The sequence below is a fragment of the Lolium perenne genome, chromosome 3, assembly GCF_019359855.2.
Source record: "Lolium perenne isolate Kyuss_39 chromosome 3, Kyuss_2.0, whole genome shotgun sequence".
Taxonomy (NCBI): Eukaryota; Viridiplantae; Streptophyta; class Magnoliopsida; order Poales; family Poaceae; genus Lolium; species Lolium perenne.
In genome coordinates, this window is record NC_067246.2 from 14,459,274 (window position 1) to 14,479,802 (window position 20,529).

Here is a 20,529-nt window from a genome sequence, read left to right on the forward strand (position 1 = left end):
GCATATGCCTTCCCGATTACACCTTAAATGCAAACGTGCGGTATGTTGGGTAGTCGGTTAATAATTATGGCACACACTTATTAACTTTTTAAACATATTTTTATTACTATTTTAAGCTACAATTGAGAAATAGGATACCATCATTTCATTATTCACATAAGTTGAAATCACTAGTTCTCGCAATGAAGAAGAGAGCAGCGCGAGTTCAAGCCACTATTGAGGAAGACCGTACTTTGTCTTAGTTTGGCGGGATTCTTTCCTATGTATGTAGGATAGCAATCCTTTCCTCAATCAATAGATTCTACCCACTGCCCATTATTGATCTGGCCGATAGGTACAGTAAAAGAAAAAGAAAAATCCCAGCTCCACTATTGATCCAGCCGAAAAGCCTAATTTATCCCGAGGTCCGTATTCCAATGGGCAGTTTGTGACCGCCGAGTTGAAACGGTTTCCTTTTCGCGAGAAGGAGAGGGTGAAAAGCGTAGATTTTCATTGGCGGATGCCTTCCATTTACACCTTAAATGCGCACGTTCGGCCAACTTGTCTCGCGCAACATTTGCCCCGTGCTGTATGTTGGATAGTCGGTTAACAATTAAGACACACATGTATTAACGTTTTAAACATGTTTTACTACTGTAATTGAGAAATAGGCTACCATCTATTCATTATTCGCATAACTGGTATCACAATTTCTTAGAAAGAAGAAGAGAGTAATGAGTTTAAGGCACTTTCGAAACCCTAGTAGTTCTCATGCCTAGTCTCTAAACATGCACCAGGTACGGAATTGTATAGAAGAGATCAAAATATATCAAACCTAAAAAAACAACAAATAAGCTTAATAATGTAGTCAGAGCCCAGAGAAACGATCAACAACTTGATGATATCCAGCATGGCAAGTCATGGCGTGGCCTAAGGAGAAACGATCAACAACTTGATGATACTAGCATCTTTCTTTATTCGCATAACGAAAATCACAACTTATCACGAGGAAAAGGAGAGCGGCGAGTTCAAGGCACTTTTGAAACCCTAGTTCTCCTACCCGATCTCGAAACATGCACTGAGTACGGCAAATCACAAGTGTACACAAGAGATGGTAATATACAAAAACCTGAAAATATACACTAATACTAATAAGCTTAATAATGTGGTTAGAGCCCAAAGAAACAATCAACAACTTGGTGATGATCCTCACCAAGTCACCATGTCAAGCCATGGCGTGGCGTGAGGAGAAACGAAGGTGAAGAAGACACCAAAGTGGGACCAGGAAGCCGCCGTGGCCCTAGCTGTAGCCACCATGACCACCCCCCATAACTTGCCATGGCCCTAGCTGTAGCCACCATGGCCCTGTTGGAGATATGCCCAAGAGGCAATAATAAAATGGTTATTATATATCTTTATGTTTATGATAAATGTTTACATACCATGCTATAATTGTATTAACCGAAACATTGATACATGTGTGTTATGTGAACAACAAGGAGTCCCTAGTAAGCCTCTTGTATAACTAGCTTGTTGATTAATAGATGATCATCGTTTCATGATCATGAACATTGGATGTTATTAATAAACAAGGTTATGTCATTAATGAATGATGTAATGGACACACCCAATTAAACGTAGCATAAGATCACGTCATTAAGTTCATTTGCTATAAGCTTTCGATACATAGTTACCTAGTCCTTTCGACCATGAGATCATATAAATCACTTATGCCGGAAGGGTACTTTGATTACATCAAACGCCACTGCGTAAATGGGTGGTTATAAAGGTGGGATTAGGTATTCGGAAAGTATGAGTTGAGGCATATGGATCAACAGTGGGATTTGTGCATCCCGATGACGGATAGATATACTCTGGGCCCTCTCGGTGGAATGTCGTCTAATTAGCTTGCAAGCATATGAATGGTTCATAAGAGACCACATACCACGGTACGAGTAAAGAGTACTTGTCAGGAGACGAGGTTGAACAAGGTATAGAGATACCGATGATCAAACCTCGGACAAGTAAAATATCGCGTGACAAAGGGAATCGGTATCGTATGTAAATGGTTCATTCGATCACTAAGTCATCGTTGAATATGTGGGAGCCATTATGGATCTCCAGATCCCGCTATTGGTTATTGGTCGGAGAGAAGTCTCGACCATGTCTGCATAGTTCGCGAACCGTAGGGTGACACACTTAAGGTTTGATGTCGTTTAAGTAGATATGGAATATGGAATGGAGTTTGAAGTTTTGTTCGGAGTCTCGGATGGGATCCAGGACATCACGAGGAGGTCCGGAATGGTCCGGAGAATAAGATTCATATATAGGAAGTCATATTCCAAGTTTGGAAATGATCCGGTGCATTTATGGCAGGTTCTAGAAGGTTCTAGAAAAGTCCGGAAGAAATCACCATGGAAAGTGGAGTCCCGGAGGGACTCCACCTTGCATGGCCAGCCAAACCCTAAGGGGTGGAGTCCCAGGTGGACTCCACCATAGGTGGCCGGCCACCCCACCTAAAGGAAAGGTGGGAGTCCCACCTTGGGTAGGACTCCCCCCTTGAGTAGGTTTCCCACCTATGGGAGGTTTTGTTGTTGGGGTCTTATTCGAAGACTTGGACTACAACTCTTGGGGATTTCCACCTATATAATGAGGAGGAGAGGGAGGGGGGCAGCCACTCTTGGCCGCACCACCTAGGGCTGCCCATGGCCGGCGCCCTAGCCACCCCTCTCCCTAAACCCTAGCCTCTTCTCCTCCACATACAACTCCCGCATACGCTTAGGCGAAGCCCTGCCGGAGTTCTCCACCACCACCGCCACCACGCCGTCGTGCTGCCGGGATTCCGAGGAGGATCTACTACTTCCGCTGCCCGCTGGAACGGGGAGGAGGACGTCGTCTTCATCAACACCGTACGTGTGACCGAGTACGGAGGTGCTGCCCGATTGTGGCACCGTCAAGATCTTCTACGCGCTTTTGCAAGCGGCAAGTGATCGACTACATCCACCACGAGATCTAATCTCGTTAAGCTTTGGAAATCTTCAAGGGTTAGTCTCGTGATCCCCTCGTTGCTACCATCTTCTAGATTAGATCTTGGCTTGTGTTTTCGTTCTTGCGGTAGGAAAATTTTTGTTTTCTATGCTACGAATCCCATCAGTGGTATCAGAGCCGTGTCTATGCATAGATTGGTTGCACGAGTAGAACACAATTGTTTTGTGGGCGTTGATGCTTTGTTGTCTTTAGTTCGTGTACTTTGCATCTTGCGGCATGGTGGGATGAAGCGGCCCGGGCTAACTTTACATGACCGCGTTCATGAGACTTGCTCCACGTTCGACATGCAACTTGTATTGCATAAGTGGCTTTGCGGGTGTCTGTCTCTCTCACCATAGTGAAGATTCAATCTACTCTTTCTATTGACAACACTAGTATCACCGTTGTGGTTCATGTTCGTAGGTAGATTGGATCTTACTCGAAAACCCTAAACCACGTAAAATATGCAAACCAAATTAGAGGCGTCTAACTTGTTTTTGCAGGGTTTGGTGATGTGATATGGCCATGATGTGATGATAAATATGTATGAGATGATCATTATTGTATTGTGGCAACCGGCAGGAGCCTTATGGTTGTCTTTATATTTCATGTAATAGTATTATTTCAAAGTAGTTGTAATAGTTGATACATGGAGAACAACCATGAAGACGGCGCCATGGACCTTGACGCTACGCCGACGATGATGGAGATCATGCCCGTTGATGATGGAGATCATGTCCGTGCTTTGGAGATGAAGATCAAAGGCGCAAAGACTAAAGGGCCATATCATATCACATATGAATTGCATGTGATGTTAATCCTTTTTGCATCTTATTTTGTTTAGATCGCGACGGTAGCATTATAAGATGATCCCTCACATTAATATCAAGATAATAAAGTGTTCTCCCCTCGTATGCACCGTTGCTACAGTTCGTCGTTTCGAAGCATCTCGTGATGATCGGATGTGATAGACTCTACGTTCACATACAACGGGTGTAAGCCATGTTTGCACACGCGGAATACTTGGGTTTGCTTGACGAGCCTAGCATGTACAGACATGGCCTCGGGACAACGGAAACCGAAAGGTTGAACACGAGTCATATGGATGATATGATCAACATGTTGATGTTCACCATTGAAGCTACATCATCTCACGTGATGATCGGTTTTGGTGTAGTGGATGTGGATCGTGTACCACTTAACAACTATGAGGGATGTTGTATTAAGTGGGAGTTCATTAGTAATTAGATTAAAACATGAACTAATTATCATGAACATAGTCTGAGTAGTATTTTGAATTAATTTTGTAGTATTGGCATCCGTTTACTACCATGCGCTAGTCTTGTAATTGAGATAGAAATACTGTTAAGTCTGACAAGAAACTTTACGGACTGGTACCGTATTGTTAAAGAATCAAGAAATGATTAAGTCCTATTGCAAACTTTTAGTAAACCTCACATTGTTGATTCAAAGAACAATGGTTTCAATTAGTACCTAGAATCATCTTGTCTCCGTGAAACTTGAAGTTCAAATCTGTTTGAAAAGTAAGGAGCTGAAAATTTTGTTTTCAGAAATAAGCGAGGTATGAGATATATGTGATATCTAAGACCTTGTTGCAAGGTGATAGAATATAATTTGGTGAGACTACATAAACTCATAAGTTTTATGGGAATGTATGAAGGTTGAAGACGCCAGGCGTCCCAATCCTCCAACTATTGGGGCACTAACGATATTCGCATATCCATGAATTGATCGTCCTTAGTATGCACTATTGCTAAGACTCGTCGTTTCGAAGCATCTCGTGATGATCGGGTGTTATAGATTCTACGTGTGCATACAACGGGTGCAAGCCAGATTTGCACATGCGAATACTAAGGTTAAAACTTCACGAGCCTAGCATGTACAGATATGGTCTCGGAAAGTCGTCATGATTTGATGGATAAAAATTATGAGTGAAATTGTTCATCACATTAAAAGGTTACTAATAGTGAAATCCGGAACACTTGTCATATGATGATCAACTTCAAAGTAAGAACCTCAAGGTTATTGGTATTTGACCGACAAACCTAGAAGTTATTAATGTTGAAGTGTTTTTCTGAATAATGAGGAAAGCTAAAAGAGAAACTACAAAAGATTATTGGCAGAAAGAAAGAAAAGACTAGAAAGTCTAGCTCAGGTGTATATAAATGATATACATGTTATGGATATATTCCTTGTTTGGTCACATAATGAAATTCTTGGGTATTTGTACCAGATTGGTTGGTATGAGATGTCATACAAGACAACGCAATACAAGAATATGATGGCCTAAGTGACTGATAAGGAATATGGTAATAATGCACGTCTGGAACATAATAAAGTGTTATTATGTTTGTCGTTGGCATTCTACCTAGCCCTTAGAATTTATAATAAAGAACTTAATAATTGTTATTTTGCTCTGGTCAAATGAAAACAATGAGTTGTTCAAATTATGACATTACTCCATGTACGATGGATAAGTTATTATAAATCTTAATGGTGAAACACACATACATAACACTGACGCTAAAATGCCATAAGGCAAATGATTTGAATTCCACTTATCTGTGGAACCGCCATTTAAGTCATGTTAGAAAGGAACGCATGAAGAAACTCCATGCAGATGGATTTTTGGAGTCATTTGATTTTTGAATCGTTTGACATTTGCAAATCTTTCCTAAAACGAATGATTGAAATACCGTTCATAGGCCAAGAGTTGAATGGACAACTAACTTAGTGGAAACATACATGATGATGTATGTAGTTCACTGGACATAGTTGTGTGCGGGAGATTCTTCTACTTCATGAAAACTTCCAACAATGAATTGAGTATATATATGTGGATATATTTATTCGATAAGGAAGAAGTTTGAAACTTTTTGAATGGATTCAAATAAATTTCAGCATGAAGTGGAAATCATCGTAAAAGTCAAATATCTATGATTGGATCATGGTGGAAATATTTGAATTACGATTTTTAGCGAACATCTAAGAGAGTTATGAAATTGTTCTACAACTCACGTTTCTCGGAACACCATAGTTATGATGGAGTGTTCGAGAGACGTATCCAAACTTTGTTGGATTAATGATGATATAAAATGACGCCATTATATTTTTGTGGATTATGCTTTAGAGACTACCGCTTTTACACTAAATAGAACATCATCATAATCCGTTGAAATGACACCATACGAGTTATGGCATGGGTATAGAACCTAATAGTCCTTTCTTAAATTTTGGTATGCATAGCATAAGTAAATAAGTTTACAACCAAAATCGGATGAATGTCTTTGTTGGTTATCCCAGAGAACAAATTGGGAATTCCTTCCACTATGGAGACAAAGACAAAAGTGTTTGTCAAATGTTTCTTACTTATTTACAAGAAATTGTTTCTAGCGAAATATTTTGAGTGGGAGGACAATGGAACTTGATAAGGTTTATGAACCTGAGCATGATGATCAGAGTAGCGCAACATCAGAAATGGTTCTGGAAGCGGCCACGATGATTATAGCTCCCATGTCTACAAAGTGTTATAGTCATGGAGATCGAAGCACCTATTGAACCTTGTAGGTATGGTTTACTTTGTGATCAAATAAATGATTTGTGAACAAAGGATTGATTTTGAACAATGATAAACCAACTACATACAAAGAAGTTATGATGGGCCCTGACTCCGTTAAAATGGCTAAGCGCCATGGAATCCAAGATAGATGAACACTTTTTGAAAGTAAATAGATCTATAAAATTGATGGACTTGGATAGGAATATCCTTGAAAAAGCTCGACTTGTCAAAAAGTTGTTTACGACAAAATTCAAAGAGTTGACTACGATAAGATTAGATCTTCCGTAGCGATGCTTATAGTCCATACGGATTGTTCTAGTAATCGCTACATATTTCTTTTATGAGATATGATAGTAGGATGGCAAAATACATTACTTAACAGAAGTATGTATTAAAAGTGTATACAAGATACAACCAAGAGTTTTGCTGGTCCATGGAATACTAGATAGGTATACAAACTTCAATTGGATGAAGTGAGTATCACGGAGTTGGAATCTTCACCGGATGAAATGATCAAAGAGTTATGATTTCATCAGAGACGATGAAGAGGCTTGCATTTGCAAGATATTAAGTGGGAGCGCTGAGACATATTTGTAATACTTTATGTAGATGACATATCGTTGATTATAAATAATGTAATTGTGTAATTGATTAAAAAGGTTTCATTGGGAATTAACTTCAATGAAAGGGTATGAACTGAAACATATTTAGTGTCAAGATCTATGAAGATAGATTGAAACACATAATAAGTTTAAGTTTAAAAGTACATAAAATGAATATTGAAGTAGTTCAATATAATAAATTAAGAAGATGTTCTTTTCATGTGAAGGTTTAACAAGACTTGAGTGTATCTGACACTCGATGAGTAAAAACACATGAGTGATTTTAGATCACGAATAATATGTACAAAATCAGATGTCCTATGCTAAAGTGTTATGAGCATATACCAGAATGATTCATGTGATGATTATTGGATGACAGTAAGAATATCCTTGGGTACTTTAGAAAGAACCAAGGATATATATAATTTTATATGGGGTAATGACAAACAAATTGCTGTAAGGTGTTGCATCGATATTAGTTTGGTCACATATAAAAATGAATTTCAAATCTCAATCAGGCTAAGTGTTGTTTAAAAGGTAGCACAATGTTAGATTTAGAAGAGTTCTAAATATTGTGACGGATTCTACAAACGAAGGCAGAGTATGTCATTGTTTTGACAATGACTAAGGATGTTAAGTCGAGGAGTTCTTTGAGAACTTGGTGTAGTTCCGATAGTGTCAGAACTTTGAAGCTATATTGTGTATGACAATATTAGTGACATATTTCAGACCGCGGAATTAAGGTTCCACCAGAAGATTGAACATATTTGATTAAAGCCGACTCATTTGGAAAATGAGTGATGCGTTGAGACGCAAATGAATTGCAAAATACATACGTTTCTGAGTGTGTTAGAACCGTTGACTAAAAACCTCTCCCGTGAGCAAAACATGATAAGCACCAGAAGGCCAAGGTGTTATATCTTTACAAATGTAAACTAGATTATTGACTCTAGTGCAAGTGGGAGACTGTTGGAGATATGCCCAAGAGGCAATAATAAAATGGTTATTATATATCTTTATGTTTATGATAAATGTTTACATACCATGCTATAATTGTATTAACCGAAACATTGATACATGTGTGTTATGTGAACAACAAGGAGTCCCTAGTAAGCCTCTTGTATAACTAGCTTGTTGATTAATAGATGATCATCGTTTCATGATCATGAACATTGGATGTTATTAATAAACAAGGTTATGTCATTAATGAATGATGTAATGGACACACCCAATTAAGCGTAGCATAATATCACGTCATTAAGTTCATTTGCTATAAGCTTTCGATACATAGTTACCTAGTCCTTTCGACCATGAGATCATATAAATCACTTATGCCGGAAGGGTACTTTGATTACATCAAACGCCACTGCGTAAATGGGTGGTTATAAAGGTGGGATTAGGTATTCGGAAAGTATGAGTTGAGGCATATGGATCAACAGTGGGATTTGTCCATCCCGATGACGGATAGATATACTCTGGGCCCTCTCGGTGGAATGTCGTCTAATTAGCTTGCAAGCATATGAATGGTTCATAAGAGACCACATACCACGGTACGAGTAAAGAGTACTTGTCAGGAGACGAGGTTGAACAAGGTATAGAGATACCGATGATCAAACCTCGGACAAGTAAAATATCGCGTGACAAAGGGAATTGGTATCGTATGTAAATGGTTCATTCGATCACTAAGTCATCGTTGAATATGTGGGAGCCATTATGGATCTCCAGATCCCGCTATTGGTTATTGGTCGGAGAGAAGTCTCGACCATGTCTGCATAGTTCGCGAACCGTAGGGTGACACACTTAAGGTTTGATGTCGTTTAAGTAGATATGGAATATGGAATGGAGTTTGAAGTTTTGTTCGGAGTCTCGGATGGGATCCAGGACATCACGAGGAGGTCCGGAATGGTCCGGAGAATAAGATTCATATATAGGAAGTCATATTCCAAGTTTGGAAATGATCCGGTGCATTTATGGCAGGTTCTAGAAGGTTCTAGAAAAGTCCGGAAGAAATCACCATGGAAAGTGTAGTCCCGGAGGGACTCCACCTTGCATGGCCAGCCAAACCCTAAGGGGTGGAGTCCCAGGTGGACTCCACCATAGGTGGCCGGCCACCCCACCTAAAGGAAAGGTGGGAGTCCCACCTTGGGTAGGACTCCCCCCTTGAGTAGGTTTCCCACCTATGGGAGGTTTTGTTGTTGGGGTCTTATTCGAAGACTTGGACTACAACTCTTGGGGATTTCCACCTATATAATGAGGAGGAGAGGGAGGGGGGCAGCCACTCTTGGCCGCACCACCTAGGGCTGCCCATGGCCGGCGCCCTAGCCACCCCTCTCCCTAAACCCTAGCCTCTTCTCCTCCACATACAACTCCCGCATACGCTTAGGCGAAGCCCTGCCGGAGTTCTCCACCACCACCGCCACCACGCCGTCGTGCTGCCGGGATTCCGAGGAGGATCTACTACTTCCGCTGCCCGCTGGAACGGGGAGGAGGACGTCGTCTTCATCAACACCGTACGTGTGACCGAGTACGGAGGTGCTGCCCGATTGTGGCACCGTCAAGATCTTCTACGCGCTTTTGCAAGCGGCAAGTGATCGACTACATCCACCACGAGATCTAATCTCGTTAAGCTTTGGAAATCTTCAAGGGTTAGTCTCGTGATCCCCTCGTTGCTACCATCTTCTAGATTAGATCTTGGCTTGTGTTTTCGTTCTTGCGGTAGGAAATTTTTTGTTTTCTATGCTACGAATCCCATCAGGCCCTAGCTGTAGCCCTGTTCCTCCCTCTGGACCTGAGATGGAGCCTGTGGTTGCACCATCTTGGGAGATGCCTCCCATTACTGATGAGATGCTCCAGAACTTTGATCTCTCACTATTTGCTCATGGTGGTCTTCCCCCTCCTACTACTAGATCTGCTTCTGCTCCTGAGGCTTCTGGATCTGGCACCTATGATGAAGGAAGTAAAACTTATGAAGAGGATGATGATGGAGACTCTCCACCCACCGGGACAGAGTTCTATTGATGGGAGCGCTAGCATTCCTGTTTTATTCTTCGCCTTTTTGGTGTTTCGATGCCAAAGGGGGAGACGAGAGTAGAGTCTAGGATCACGGGTTCCTTGGTTGCACAAGCCATGCTTGATACTTTATTTGCTTCTTATTTGGCTTGTGCTTATTTGCTGGTTTTTCATTTCCAGAAACATTTGCTACTTTGAATAATTCGTGTATGGACAAGTATTTGTATGCTTAATCTCTATGTTAGGATAATTATGCTTGATGCTTATATATCTTGATATATATATATGTCCATACCATGCTTGTCTCCTAAAGATATTGGGGGAGCTTCTCATATTCCACAAATGGTGCACTTTGCATTCAAACGCAAATTCTCCAAGTGCACACATTATGGGGGAGCTGTCCTAATATCTTATATGGAAACAAGGTTTAAGCTTATCATAATATCTATATGTGACTCTAGCTCGGTTTGTCATCGTATACCAAAAAGGGGGAGATTGTAAGGGTATTTTACCCTTATCCATTATTTTGGTAACAATGACACCGTTGCTAAGAGTATTTGGTCTAATACATGTCTATGAGATTATTCCCAGGTATTAGCCAAATAGGTGTAATGGTGTATCAATGGAACAAGAAGGAAAAAGGAGACCCCCCATTTCGACAGAAAAGAAGAAGGGCTGTTCAGCAACCGGCCGGTCCCAGCTCCGGTCGGACCGGCCGTGGCGCCGGGTGGCCCGGTTCCGACCGGGCCCAGGACCGGTGCACACCGGGCCAATTCCAGTATCGCTGGACCCTTCGTCCGGTGCTGGCCCGGTCTATACGCCGGTTTGGACCGGCCCGATCCGGTCGCCCGCCCGGTTGACCGGGCCGTGGACCGGCCGCCCATTCTGCTCGACAAGTCAGCTCCAGTCAAGACCCGGTCCCAGCTCCGGTTTGGACCGGACGGTCCGGTCACAGGTCCGATCTGACCGGGACCCTGCATGGCCAAGCCCGGGCCCTAGTTCGGACCGGGTTCCTCGAAGAAAATGCTGATGTGGCAAGTGGCAACGGCCGATATGTACAGTAAAAAATATCCTGGCTCCATTATTTCTCCGGCCGAAAAGCCTAATTTATCCCGAGGTCGATCGAAAGACTTTTTCTTGACCCTGGAGTCGAAATGGTCTCCCTTTCGCGAGAAGGAGAGGGTGAAAAGCGTATTAACGTTTTGAACATGTTTTACTACTAGTGTAATTGAGAAATAGGCTACCATCCATTCATTATTCGCATAGCTGGTATCACAATTTCTTAGAAATAAGAAGAGAGTAATGAGTTTGAGGCACTTTGGAAGCCCTAGTAGTTCTCATGCCTAGTCTCTAAACATGCACCATGTACGGAATTGTATAGAAGAGATGAAAATATATATCAAACCTAAAAAACAACAAATAATAAGCTTAATAATGTGGTTAGAGCCCAGAGAAACAATCAACAACAACAACAACTTGATGATGATACTCAGCATGTCAAGCCATGGCGTGGCGTGAGGGGAAACGAAGGTGAAGAAGACACCAAAGTGGGAAAAAAAAAAGGAAGAAACTCTGGATATTTCCTGGCGGTGGGGCCCACTACGCCCGCCTCTCCCTTCCCAGCTTTCCCCTCATATATTCTTCCCCTTCCACTCCCAAAATCCCAATAAAATCTCCCCCAAAATCGACTACCGATTTCCCCCGGGATCCCCTTTCTTTCCCCCCCCACCATGGACTCGGCCGCCGGCGGCCCCGGCCCCGGCCCCGGCTACCCCGAGTCAACGGACTCCTCCCCGCGCAGCCGCGGCGGCGACTCCTGGGACGAGCCCTTCCCCTCCTCCGCCGCCGCCGCCGCCCGCCTCCGCCTCATGTGCAGCTTCGGGGGCCGCATCGTGCCGCGCCCCACCGACAAGTCCCTCTGCTACCTCGGCGGCGAGACCCGGATCGTCGCCGTCGACCGCAACGCCACCCTCGCCGACGTCCACGCGCGCCTCTCGCGCTCCCTCCTCGCCGGCCACCCCTTCACGCTCAAGTACCAGCTCCCCAACGAGGACCTCGACTCGCTCATCTCGGTATCCACCGACGAGGACCTCGACAACCTGGTCGACGAGTACGACCGCGTCGCCGCCGCCGCCGCCTCCTCCTCCGGCGGCGCCGCCGCGTCCCGGACCTCCCGGATCCGCCTCTTCCTCTTCCCCGCCAAGCCTGAGTCCTCCTCCTCCCTCGGCTCGCTCCTCGACGACTCCTCCAAGTCCGAGAACTGGTTCGTCGACGCGCTCAACAGCGCCATCTCCGGATCCTTCGACGGCATCCCGCGCGGGATCTCCACCGACTCCGCCTCCGTCAACTGCCTCCTCGGCCTCGAGGACGACGCCTCCCAGCACTCCCGCTCCGGCCCGCCGCCCGCCGACGACCCGCGCAAGCTTCCCGCCCCGGCCGCCGCCGCCGCCGGCCGCCACGACGTGCAGTCCGTGCCCGACTCCCCGATGCTCGACAAGAACTCGTCTTTCGGCTCCACGTCCTCCGCGCCGTCGCTGTCCAATCTGCCCCCGATCAGGGTCAGGCCGGACGAACGCCAGCTCGCGCCGCCGGTCTCTGTAGAGGATCACTTTGCCCAGATGGGGATCTCGGAGCAGCAGCCTCCGCCTGTGATGATGGGATATACTATGCAGCAGCAACCGCCGCAGGCGCCGATCCCCGCCATGGGGGTGCCGGTGCCACCGGAGGCGCCCACCCGAGTCTTCTCCGACGATGAGAGGTCTGATCATGGGGGTGGAGCTCGGATGCCACAGCCCCCTAAGCAGGAGGTTCCAACTACTGCCGACCCCAACAACAGGTAAAAATTCCTGCTTTATATTCTTATTAACCAACTATATATACTATGATCCTTGGGTTGCTGATTAGAGAAGATCAAAGACTCATGCGCCACCTATATGTTCTTTCAGGGCCATGTACTACAATGATATGTCGCCTCGCAATGATATGAAGCGGGACATGCCCGTGGGAACTGATGCGGCCAGCTACCGCGCGCCAGCGCAAGCTTCAGATGCTGCTGTCGCTGCGGCCGCGGCCCAGCAGCCGCCGCCTGGCTATGTCTATGCACAGATGCAGCCGCAGCAGCACTTACAGCAGCCGCCTCAGCAGCAGTTACAGCAGCCACCACAGCAGCAATTACAGCAGCCGCCACAGCAGCAATTACATCAGCCGCCGCCTCAGCAGCAATTACAGCAGCAACCACAACAGCAATTGCAGCAGCAGCAGCAGCCTCCGCCGCAGCAACAGCATCAGCCAGCTCCGCAGCAAATTGTCACAGCAGGGAATCAGCACTTCATTCACAACCCAGCCACGGGCACGTTCATTCCGATCCAATCTTATTACCACCAGCCTGTGCCTCAAGCAGCGCCACAGCAGCAAGCGTATGACCCAAATACCGGCATGTACTACATCCCTATGCGCCCGAATGCGCCTCAGCAGTACAGCATGCCTCCTCCTGGTGCTGCTGCCCCTATGCCTGCTCCGACGCTTGTTGAAAGCGCACCGAAGCCAACCGTGCCGATTGCTCAGCAGCCGGTTCCTCAGCAATATATGAAGCCTGAATTGCAGCAACCTGGTATGTACCGAAGTGCTGTGCCTGCTGCCCCTGTTCCGGGGACTAATACAGCCCCGGGGTACCCTGGAATGGGTTACCACCATGTAATGCAAACCCACCACCATCCGGCACAGCAGCCTGCGGCAACCATGGCGGGGAATTATGGGTATGAGTATGCTGATCCCCGCGCGCAGGTCTTCTACTCTCAGGCAGGAGCACCACCTGCATCATTGCCACCACAGTATAATCCCATGGGATCACCTGATGCCAGCCAGGCTGACTTGAATCAGAACCGCGGTTCATAGCTACTGCAATGGTGAATTCTGGTATGCCGCTTGTCCTAGAGGTAATCCTGCTGTTACTTATCACATTATTGTTTATTACAACTTACACAAGTCAATGGCAAACAGTGGATGGTGTCATCGGGCTGCTGTACATTTGGGCTCAAATCAATCATGCATCTGGGGCTGTGACTAGAGGGGTTTCAAAATAAGATCCAAATGGTATGTTTGCTCTTGCCTTGTTGACACTGAGAGGGAGTTTCTGATTGGTTCTGTTGAGGGTCCAGTTGCTGATGTTGGAGTAAGTGGGGGGTGGAAGACCGTGAAGTGTTGGATTACAGTTCCAATTGCTTTGTCTTATTTTTGAATAAATATATAGTGTCTAAAAAGCTCAGTAAAAATTCGGAACCGAGAACTCATCATTTGTGTAGCCCTATGTATATTTAAACTCATGGAAGGTACTGAGGTTGAAATTCCAGATATATGTGTTTATTAGCTTGCTTGTACAAACTTCATTCGAGTTAAATATGATACAGTCTTTGTCCCTTATATTTGTACTATTGATATTGATGTTGATACCTTTCTTCTGGTTTTAATACATTGACTTGAGAGCAACAACCGGCTCACTCCAGTTCCCTCTATGTTTCCTTTTGCTTGAAGCCTTCAACTTCATTTGGGTTGTTATGCAACTGGCATTACAATTTGGCATTTCTACATATTCTACTTGTAGCTGTAGTCCTCTATAACTGGGTTAGCAAATGATTGTGTTAGGTAGTGTTCCTATCCTGATCTTTGCTGCTGGAGTTACATGGTGGTTGAACTAGATTCTTTATGAACGATCATCCAAGAAGATTAGTGTTTTGGAGAGACTGTGATGGACCAACTAATTCAACCTTAGCATGTTACTAGCAATATAGCATTGTTTGAACTTTCTTTTGTTGCGATTCAACCAAGGAGATAAATGTCTTGGAGAGATTGTGATGGACCAACTAATTCAACCTTAGCATGTTACTAGCAATCTAGCATAGCTTGAACTTTTTTTGTAACCTGGCGCATTTTTCCAGGAGAGTTAGAAGTTACAACTCTTCTTTCTAGGGCATGGGATGTGCGAAACCCTAGCAAACTGTTCCAGATAGTTTAACCTGCAAGTGGCCTCCTTTGTTCCCCGGTAGAGATTCAGTGAGAGGCCAGAGTTGGAAGTTACGAGTGAAACTTGCATCTACGACACCTGATGTGCCAAACCGAGCAAATTGCTGGGGATAGTTTAACCCGCAAGTTGCCCTCTATGTTCCCTGGGAGTAAAATTCAGCGAGAGGCCAGCATGATCGGAAGCACCCGTGCTCTTTTCCTAGGCACTCGAGTGGACGTGATCTGCCGGGGATCTTATTCTCCGTCGACGCGATCCGAGGGGCCGCTTTACAATCTCCAGGAGATGGCGAATCGGTTGCCTGGTCTCGAGGGGCAAGATCTAATTCCTTGGATGTGATGATCAGCCATCTCGTTCCTTGCATTGACGGCATGACTGCCTGTCTGTCTGGTACGAGTTGTTCAGCCGTAGCATTGGAGTCCAAGCACATCACCCTTTGGCTGGCCATGAACAGCTTTTTCTTCGGAGAGCGAGTTGCAAATTAAGAAACAGTTTTGCCGCAACAGAATGGTTGTACCAGCAAGACCACTTTAAGGCCTGTAATGGTCTAAATTAGCAGCTTGCCGCACCAGTGATTCTACCTGCAAGGCCGCTTTACGGCTGGCTAGCCTTTGTAGTACTGTTGAAATGCCTGTCAAGCAAATTGTTTACCCATTAAGCCCCAACTTGCATTACTTTAGCTCTTCCTTTGTGTGTTGGGATCAATAATTTGGTGGCATGGCGTGTTCGCTTTGCAGCCAAAGACGGCTTTAGCATATCTGGCAGCCGCTCCATGATTCGTTCCGGTCAATTCACCGGCATCCTTGTTTGGGGCCTTTGATTGATATGGAGTATTCTGCGGCTAGTCGTCTACCGTCCGAAACGGATCCGCTTACATTTTAGGGGCATCTAAAACCTGAGGCGGAGGTGCTGGCGGCGAGGTGCTTGGCCGATGCAAATCGTTTTGGCGGGCTGCAAGATAGGAGCGCAGCCTAGGGGTCGGCGTGGAAGTCGGAGCGGCGACTCTCTATGGTATTGGTTCCGGTTTCCGGCTACTTTGGTGGCTGAGCCGTTCGACCAATCTGGGGCCCCTCGGGGTCGACGCGTGGTTGTTGGTTGGTTCGGTGGAGATATGGGATGGAGGCTAGTGAGCTAGATCCGAGAGAATGAGGTTAAGCTTTCTTATGTACACTTGATCAACTTTTTGGGGGAAACCCTTGATCTTTGTTACCGCACGATGACATCATATAAGTGTTGTTTTCCCTCTCGAGGGCTTCGTCTTTGGAGTTGTGATTTGATCGAAGTGACAAGCGGGTGACGATGGTTGGTGGTGAGGAGCCGAGGGTTGGATAGGTTGGGGTGAGGGGTCGGCATCGTTTTTGAAGCGGTGAGTCTTTTCGTTGGTGTTAGGTTTGGTCGCTTGGTTGTCAGCCTTGTCTACGAGTTCGACATGTGGCCTTGGGATCGGCGTTGGTATGTTGTTCAGGTTGTAGATGGAGCGGCGGCTCCAAAGTTCTTGTGTCGTAGGGTGGCTGCTCTGGTTGCCTGCGCGACATAGTTGTTTGCTTGACGGGTGCGTGGCCATGTGAGTGCCGGTGGAGAGTGGCTCCTATTTAAAAATGGCAATAGGCAGGGTATGAGCAGGGTAGCGCAATACCATACCCATACCCATATAGTTGATGGGTACAAACTTTTACCCATACCCATATAGTCGATAGGTACAAACTTCTACCCCTACCCATACCCGGCAGGTACCCTTGCCCATTGGGTACCCGGTAGATAGGTTAAATTGTACACAAGTTTTTCGCAATTTTACATTTATATCGATAATAAATTTGATATGAATTATCTCAACTCGATAACAGGTAGTTGAATACATAACAATTATAAAATTATAAAATCTCATTCTCATATACTAATTCATAAGTCAACAAAAGTAGACGTGTAACATAAGAAATTAACAATAAACGGTTTTGTTAGTTTTTTCGTAATTAACCGGACATCTCTTGGTGTGCAAAGAAATTGGCTCGTGTTTTCGTTTAACTTTTTATAAGGAGCCTGGCTGGAGATATCGGTGGTTGATGGCACGGGTCAAGTTGTTGATGGGTGTTGGATCCGGCGTAGAGCAAAATCTGGAGCCTGCGCGTGTAGTGACTAGGGAGGCCGAGTCAGCCGTTCTCGGGATCCGCGCGCGCGCTTGCAGGGTGGCACCGGCTCCGCGGCGCCATTGGCGGTGGCAGGAGGAGCACGAGCCCTGGCCTGGTTGGTGATAGGCCGGCTGGTACGTGATCCGAGCTGGATCGTTTCCCAAGTGGGCGGCGGTGGCTCAGTTGCACGTGGGGCTGGCCGTGGCCGGTCGGGCCCTGCCTCTGCCGCTAACCACGACGGCGAGGACGGGCTGCCACGTGCGCCACCAGGTAGCACCAGTACGTACTTCCCTGGTCTTCCTGCCGCGCGCGTACGTCGTTCTGAGTCACCTCCCGTCCATCAGGCGTACGTGGCACGGTGGATTCTCTGTTCTCCCCTGGCGTGGGACGGCGCCTCGGTCGCGCCGCCCGTCGACAGCCAGCGTGCGTGCGCCAACGGGCGCCACCACCGCACCGCAGCTGGCCGGTTGGCTTTGCGACGGGCGAGGCAGCCGGAACACGGAGTGCTATGCTCCACTGGTAGAAAAACAGGCTTCCGGTGAGCTCCATAAGTCGCGAAGCTATAGGAACCGCGACTAATGGGACCTTTAGTCGCGGTTCGGCACGACCAAAGGCCTGGGCCCAGGGCGCTCGGTGGCCAGCTGGTGCACGTGGGGGGCTTTAGTCGCGGTTGGCCTGGCCAACCGCGACTAAAGGTGCCCGAAGGCCTTTAGTGGCGGTTGGCCAGGCCAACCGGGACTAAAGCCCTCCCCTATATATACCCATCCAATGCCAGCCAACACTTAGCCATTTGGAGCCATTCTCTTCACAAACTTCACAAGTGGGTGTTAGGTTTGCTTTTGGTTCCTCTTATGCACATAAGGTGTTTGATGAAATGCCCCAAGAGCATGAAACAAACATGATATGAAGTGTTGGAGCCACACTTGAGCTTTCTCATTTATTTTTTCCTCCTCGATCGCGGTTAGCAACTTGAACCTTTGATGCGTCGTTGATAAAATATGCATGTGTGTAGTTCATTGTTTAATTTATATTGTTTGTAGCTAGTTAGTTTAACAAATGCATGATGGTTAATTATATATTTTATATTATAATAATGCAGATGAATCGGCAATGGATGTACGGTAACCGACTCTCCGGCGAGTTCAGTACGGGTTTGAAAGATTTCCTCGTAGTGGCTAATGCGAACAAGCGAGGGGGTTTTGTTATCTGTCCATGTGTTAGCCGTAAGAATCGGAAGGGTTACTCTTCCTCAAGAGATGTTCACATGCACCGCCGGCACGGTTTCATGCCAAGCTATAATTGTTGGACCAAGCATGGAGAAAGAGGGGTTATAATGGAAGAAGATGAAGAAGGGGATGATTTCATCGATGAAAGCTATCTTGCTCATTTCGGTGATACTTTCATGGAGGATCTTTGAAGGTGAAGGGGAAGGTGAAGGGGAAGGTGAAGAAGAGGCACGTGATGATCCCGTTGATGATCTTGGTCGGACCATTGCTGATGCACGGAGACGCTTGGCCGAAAAAGAGAGGGAGAATTTGGATCGCATGTTAGAGGATCACGGAAGGCGCTACGTACCCGGATGCGATGATGGTCTGAAAAAGCTGGGCTGCACACTGGATTTGCTGAAATGGAAGGCACGGGCAGGTGTAGTGACTCGGCATTTGAAAACTTGCTTTGAAAATGTTGAAGAATATGTTTCCAAAGAATAACGAGTTGCCCACTTGATGCGTACGAAGCAAAGAAGGTTGTCTGCCCTCTAAGTTTAGAGGTTACGAAGATACATGCATGCATCAACTTGTTGCATCCTCTACCGCGGTGAATACGAGAATTTGAATGAATGCCCGGTATACCTTGCATTGCGTTATAAGATCAGAGGCGATGACCCTGGTGACGATGTTGAGGGCCGAGAAACCCGGGAAGAGGGTTCCCGCCAAGGTGATGTGGTATGCTCCTATACTACGACGGTTGAAAAGTCTGTTCTGGAACATAGTGCATGCCAAGTTTTGCGATGGCACAAAGAGGACCGTAAGTCGGACGGGGAGTTGAGACAGCCAGCAGATGGAACGCATTGGAGAAAGATCGAAAGAGAGTTCAAAGATTTTGCGGTGACGCAAGGAACATAAGATTTGGTCTAAGTACGGATGGCATGAATCCTTTTGGCGGCGAGCTCCGGCCATAGTACACGGCCCGTGACTCTATGCATCTACAACCTTCCTCCTTGGTTGTGCATGAAGCGGAAGTTCATTATGATGCCGGTGCTCATCCAAGGTCCGAAGCAACCCGGCAACGACATCGATGTGTACCTAAGGCCATTAGTTGATGAACTTTTACAGGTGTGGGGCAGACCTGGTGTCCGTGTGTGGGATGAGCACAAAGAAGAGGAATTTGACCTACGAGCGTTGCTTTTCGTAACCATCAACGATTGGCTGCTCTTAGTAACCTTTCGGGACTGTCAAATAAGGGATATAATGCATGCACGCACCGCTTACATGAGACTGAAAGTGTACATTTGCCAAATTGTAAGAAGAACGTGTACCTTGGGCATCGTCGATTTCTTCGAAAGGTCATCCGAGTAAGAAAGAAAGGCAAGCATTACAACGGCAAGGCAGATCACCGGCCAGAAGCCTGCGGAACACACGGGTGCTGAGGTATTTGATATGGTCAAGGATTTGAAAGTCATCTTTGGAAAGGGTCTGGCGGACAATCAGTTCGAAGGGAGGTGGCAGACACTTGACCATGTGGAAGAAGAAATCTATATTCGGGAGCTAGAATATTGGAAAGTCCTAGAAGTCCGCTCTGCAATCGACGTGATGCACGTTACGAAGAATATTTGCGTGAACATCCTAAGCTTCTTGGGCGTGTATGGGAAGTCAAATGATACAAAGGAAGCACGGCGGGACCAGCAAAGTTTGAAAGACCACGATGACCGGCATCAGGAACGGTTTCAAGGTCGTGCCGGCTACGCTCTAACCAAAGAAAGAGAAGGTCATCTTTTTTGAATGCTCGAGCGGTATGAAGGTCCCGTCAGGATTCTCGTCCAATATAAAGGGAATAATAAACATGGCGGAGAAAAAGTTCCAAAACACGAAGTCTCACGGCGCACGTGATTATGACGCAATTGCTTCCGATTGCTTTGAGGGGGCTCCTGCCGGAAAATGTTCGAGTAGCCATTGTGAAGCTATGTGCATT

At 46.0% G+C, this 20,529-nt stretch overlaps 1 protein-coding gene across 3 annotated transcripts; it reads left to right on the forward strand.

Annotated features, from left to right (window-relative positions):
• Positions 1-11,912: 11,912 nt before the first annotated feature.
• Positions 11,913-14,616, forward strand: LOC127321161 (uncharacterized). Of its 3 annotated transcripts, none has more exons than XM_051350198.1 (3): positions 11,913-13,033; positions 13,143-14,132; positions 14,197-14,616. In XM_051350198.1, exons 1-2 carry the CDS (start codon positions 11,928-11,930, stop codon positions 14,089-14,091), a joined length of 2,055 nt encoding a protein of 684 aa, XP_051206158.1. In that variant the 5' UTR covers positions 11,913-11,927; the 3' UTR covers positions 14,092-14,132; positions 14,197-14,616. The 3 variants fall into 3 exon arrangements, with proteins under 3 accessions (XP_051206158.1, XP_051206156.1, XP_051206157.1); XM_051350196.1 differs by having other exon boundaries at positions 13,143-14,112; XM_051350197.1 differs by having other exon boundaries at positions 13,143-14,616.
• The last annotated feature ends 5,913 nt before the right edge of the window (positions 14,617-20,529 follow it).

Coding starts and splice junctions, on each gene's coding strand:
- LOC127321161 (XM_051350197.1), top strand. CDS start 11,928: ATGGACTCGGCCGCCGGCGGCCCCGGCCCCGGCCCCGGCTACCCCGAG. Junction 13,034..13,142: donor ACTGCCGACCCCAACAACAG/GTAAAAATTCCT, acceptor ATGTTCTTTCAG/GGCCATGTACTACAATGATA.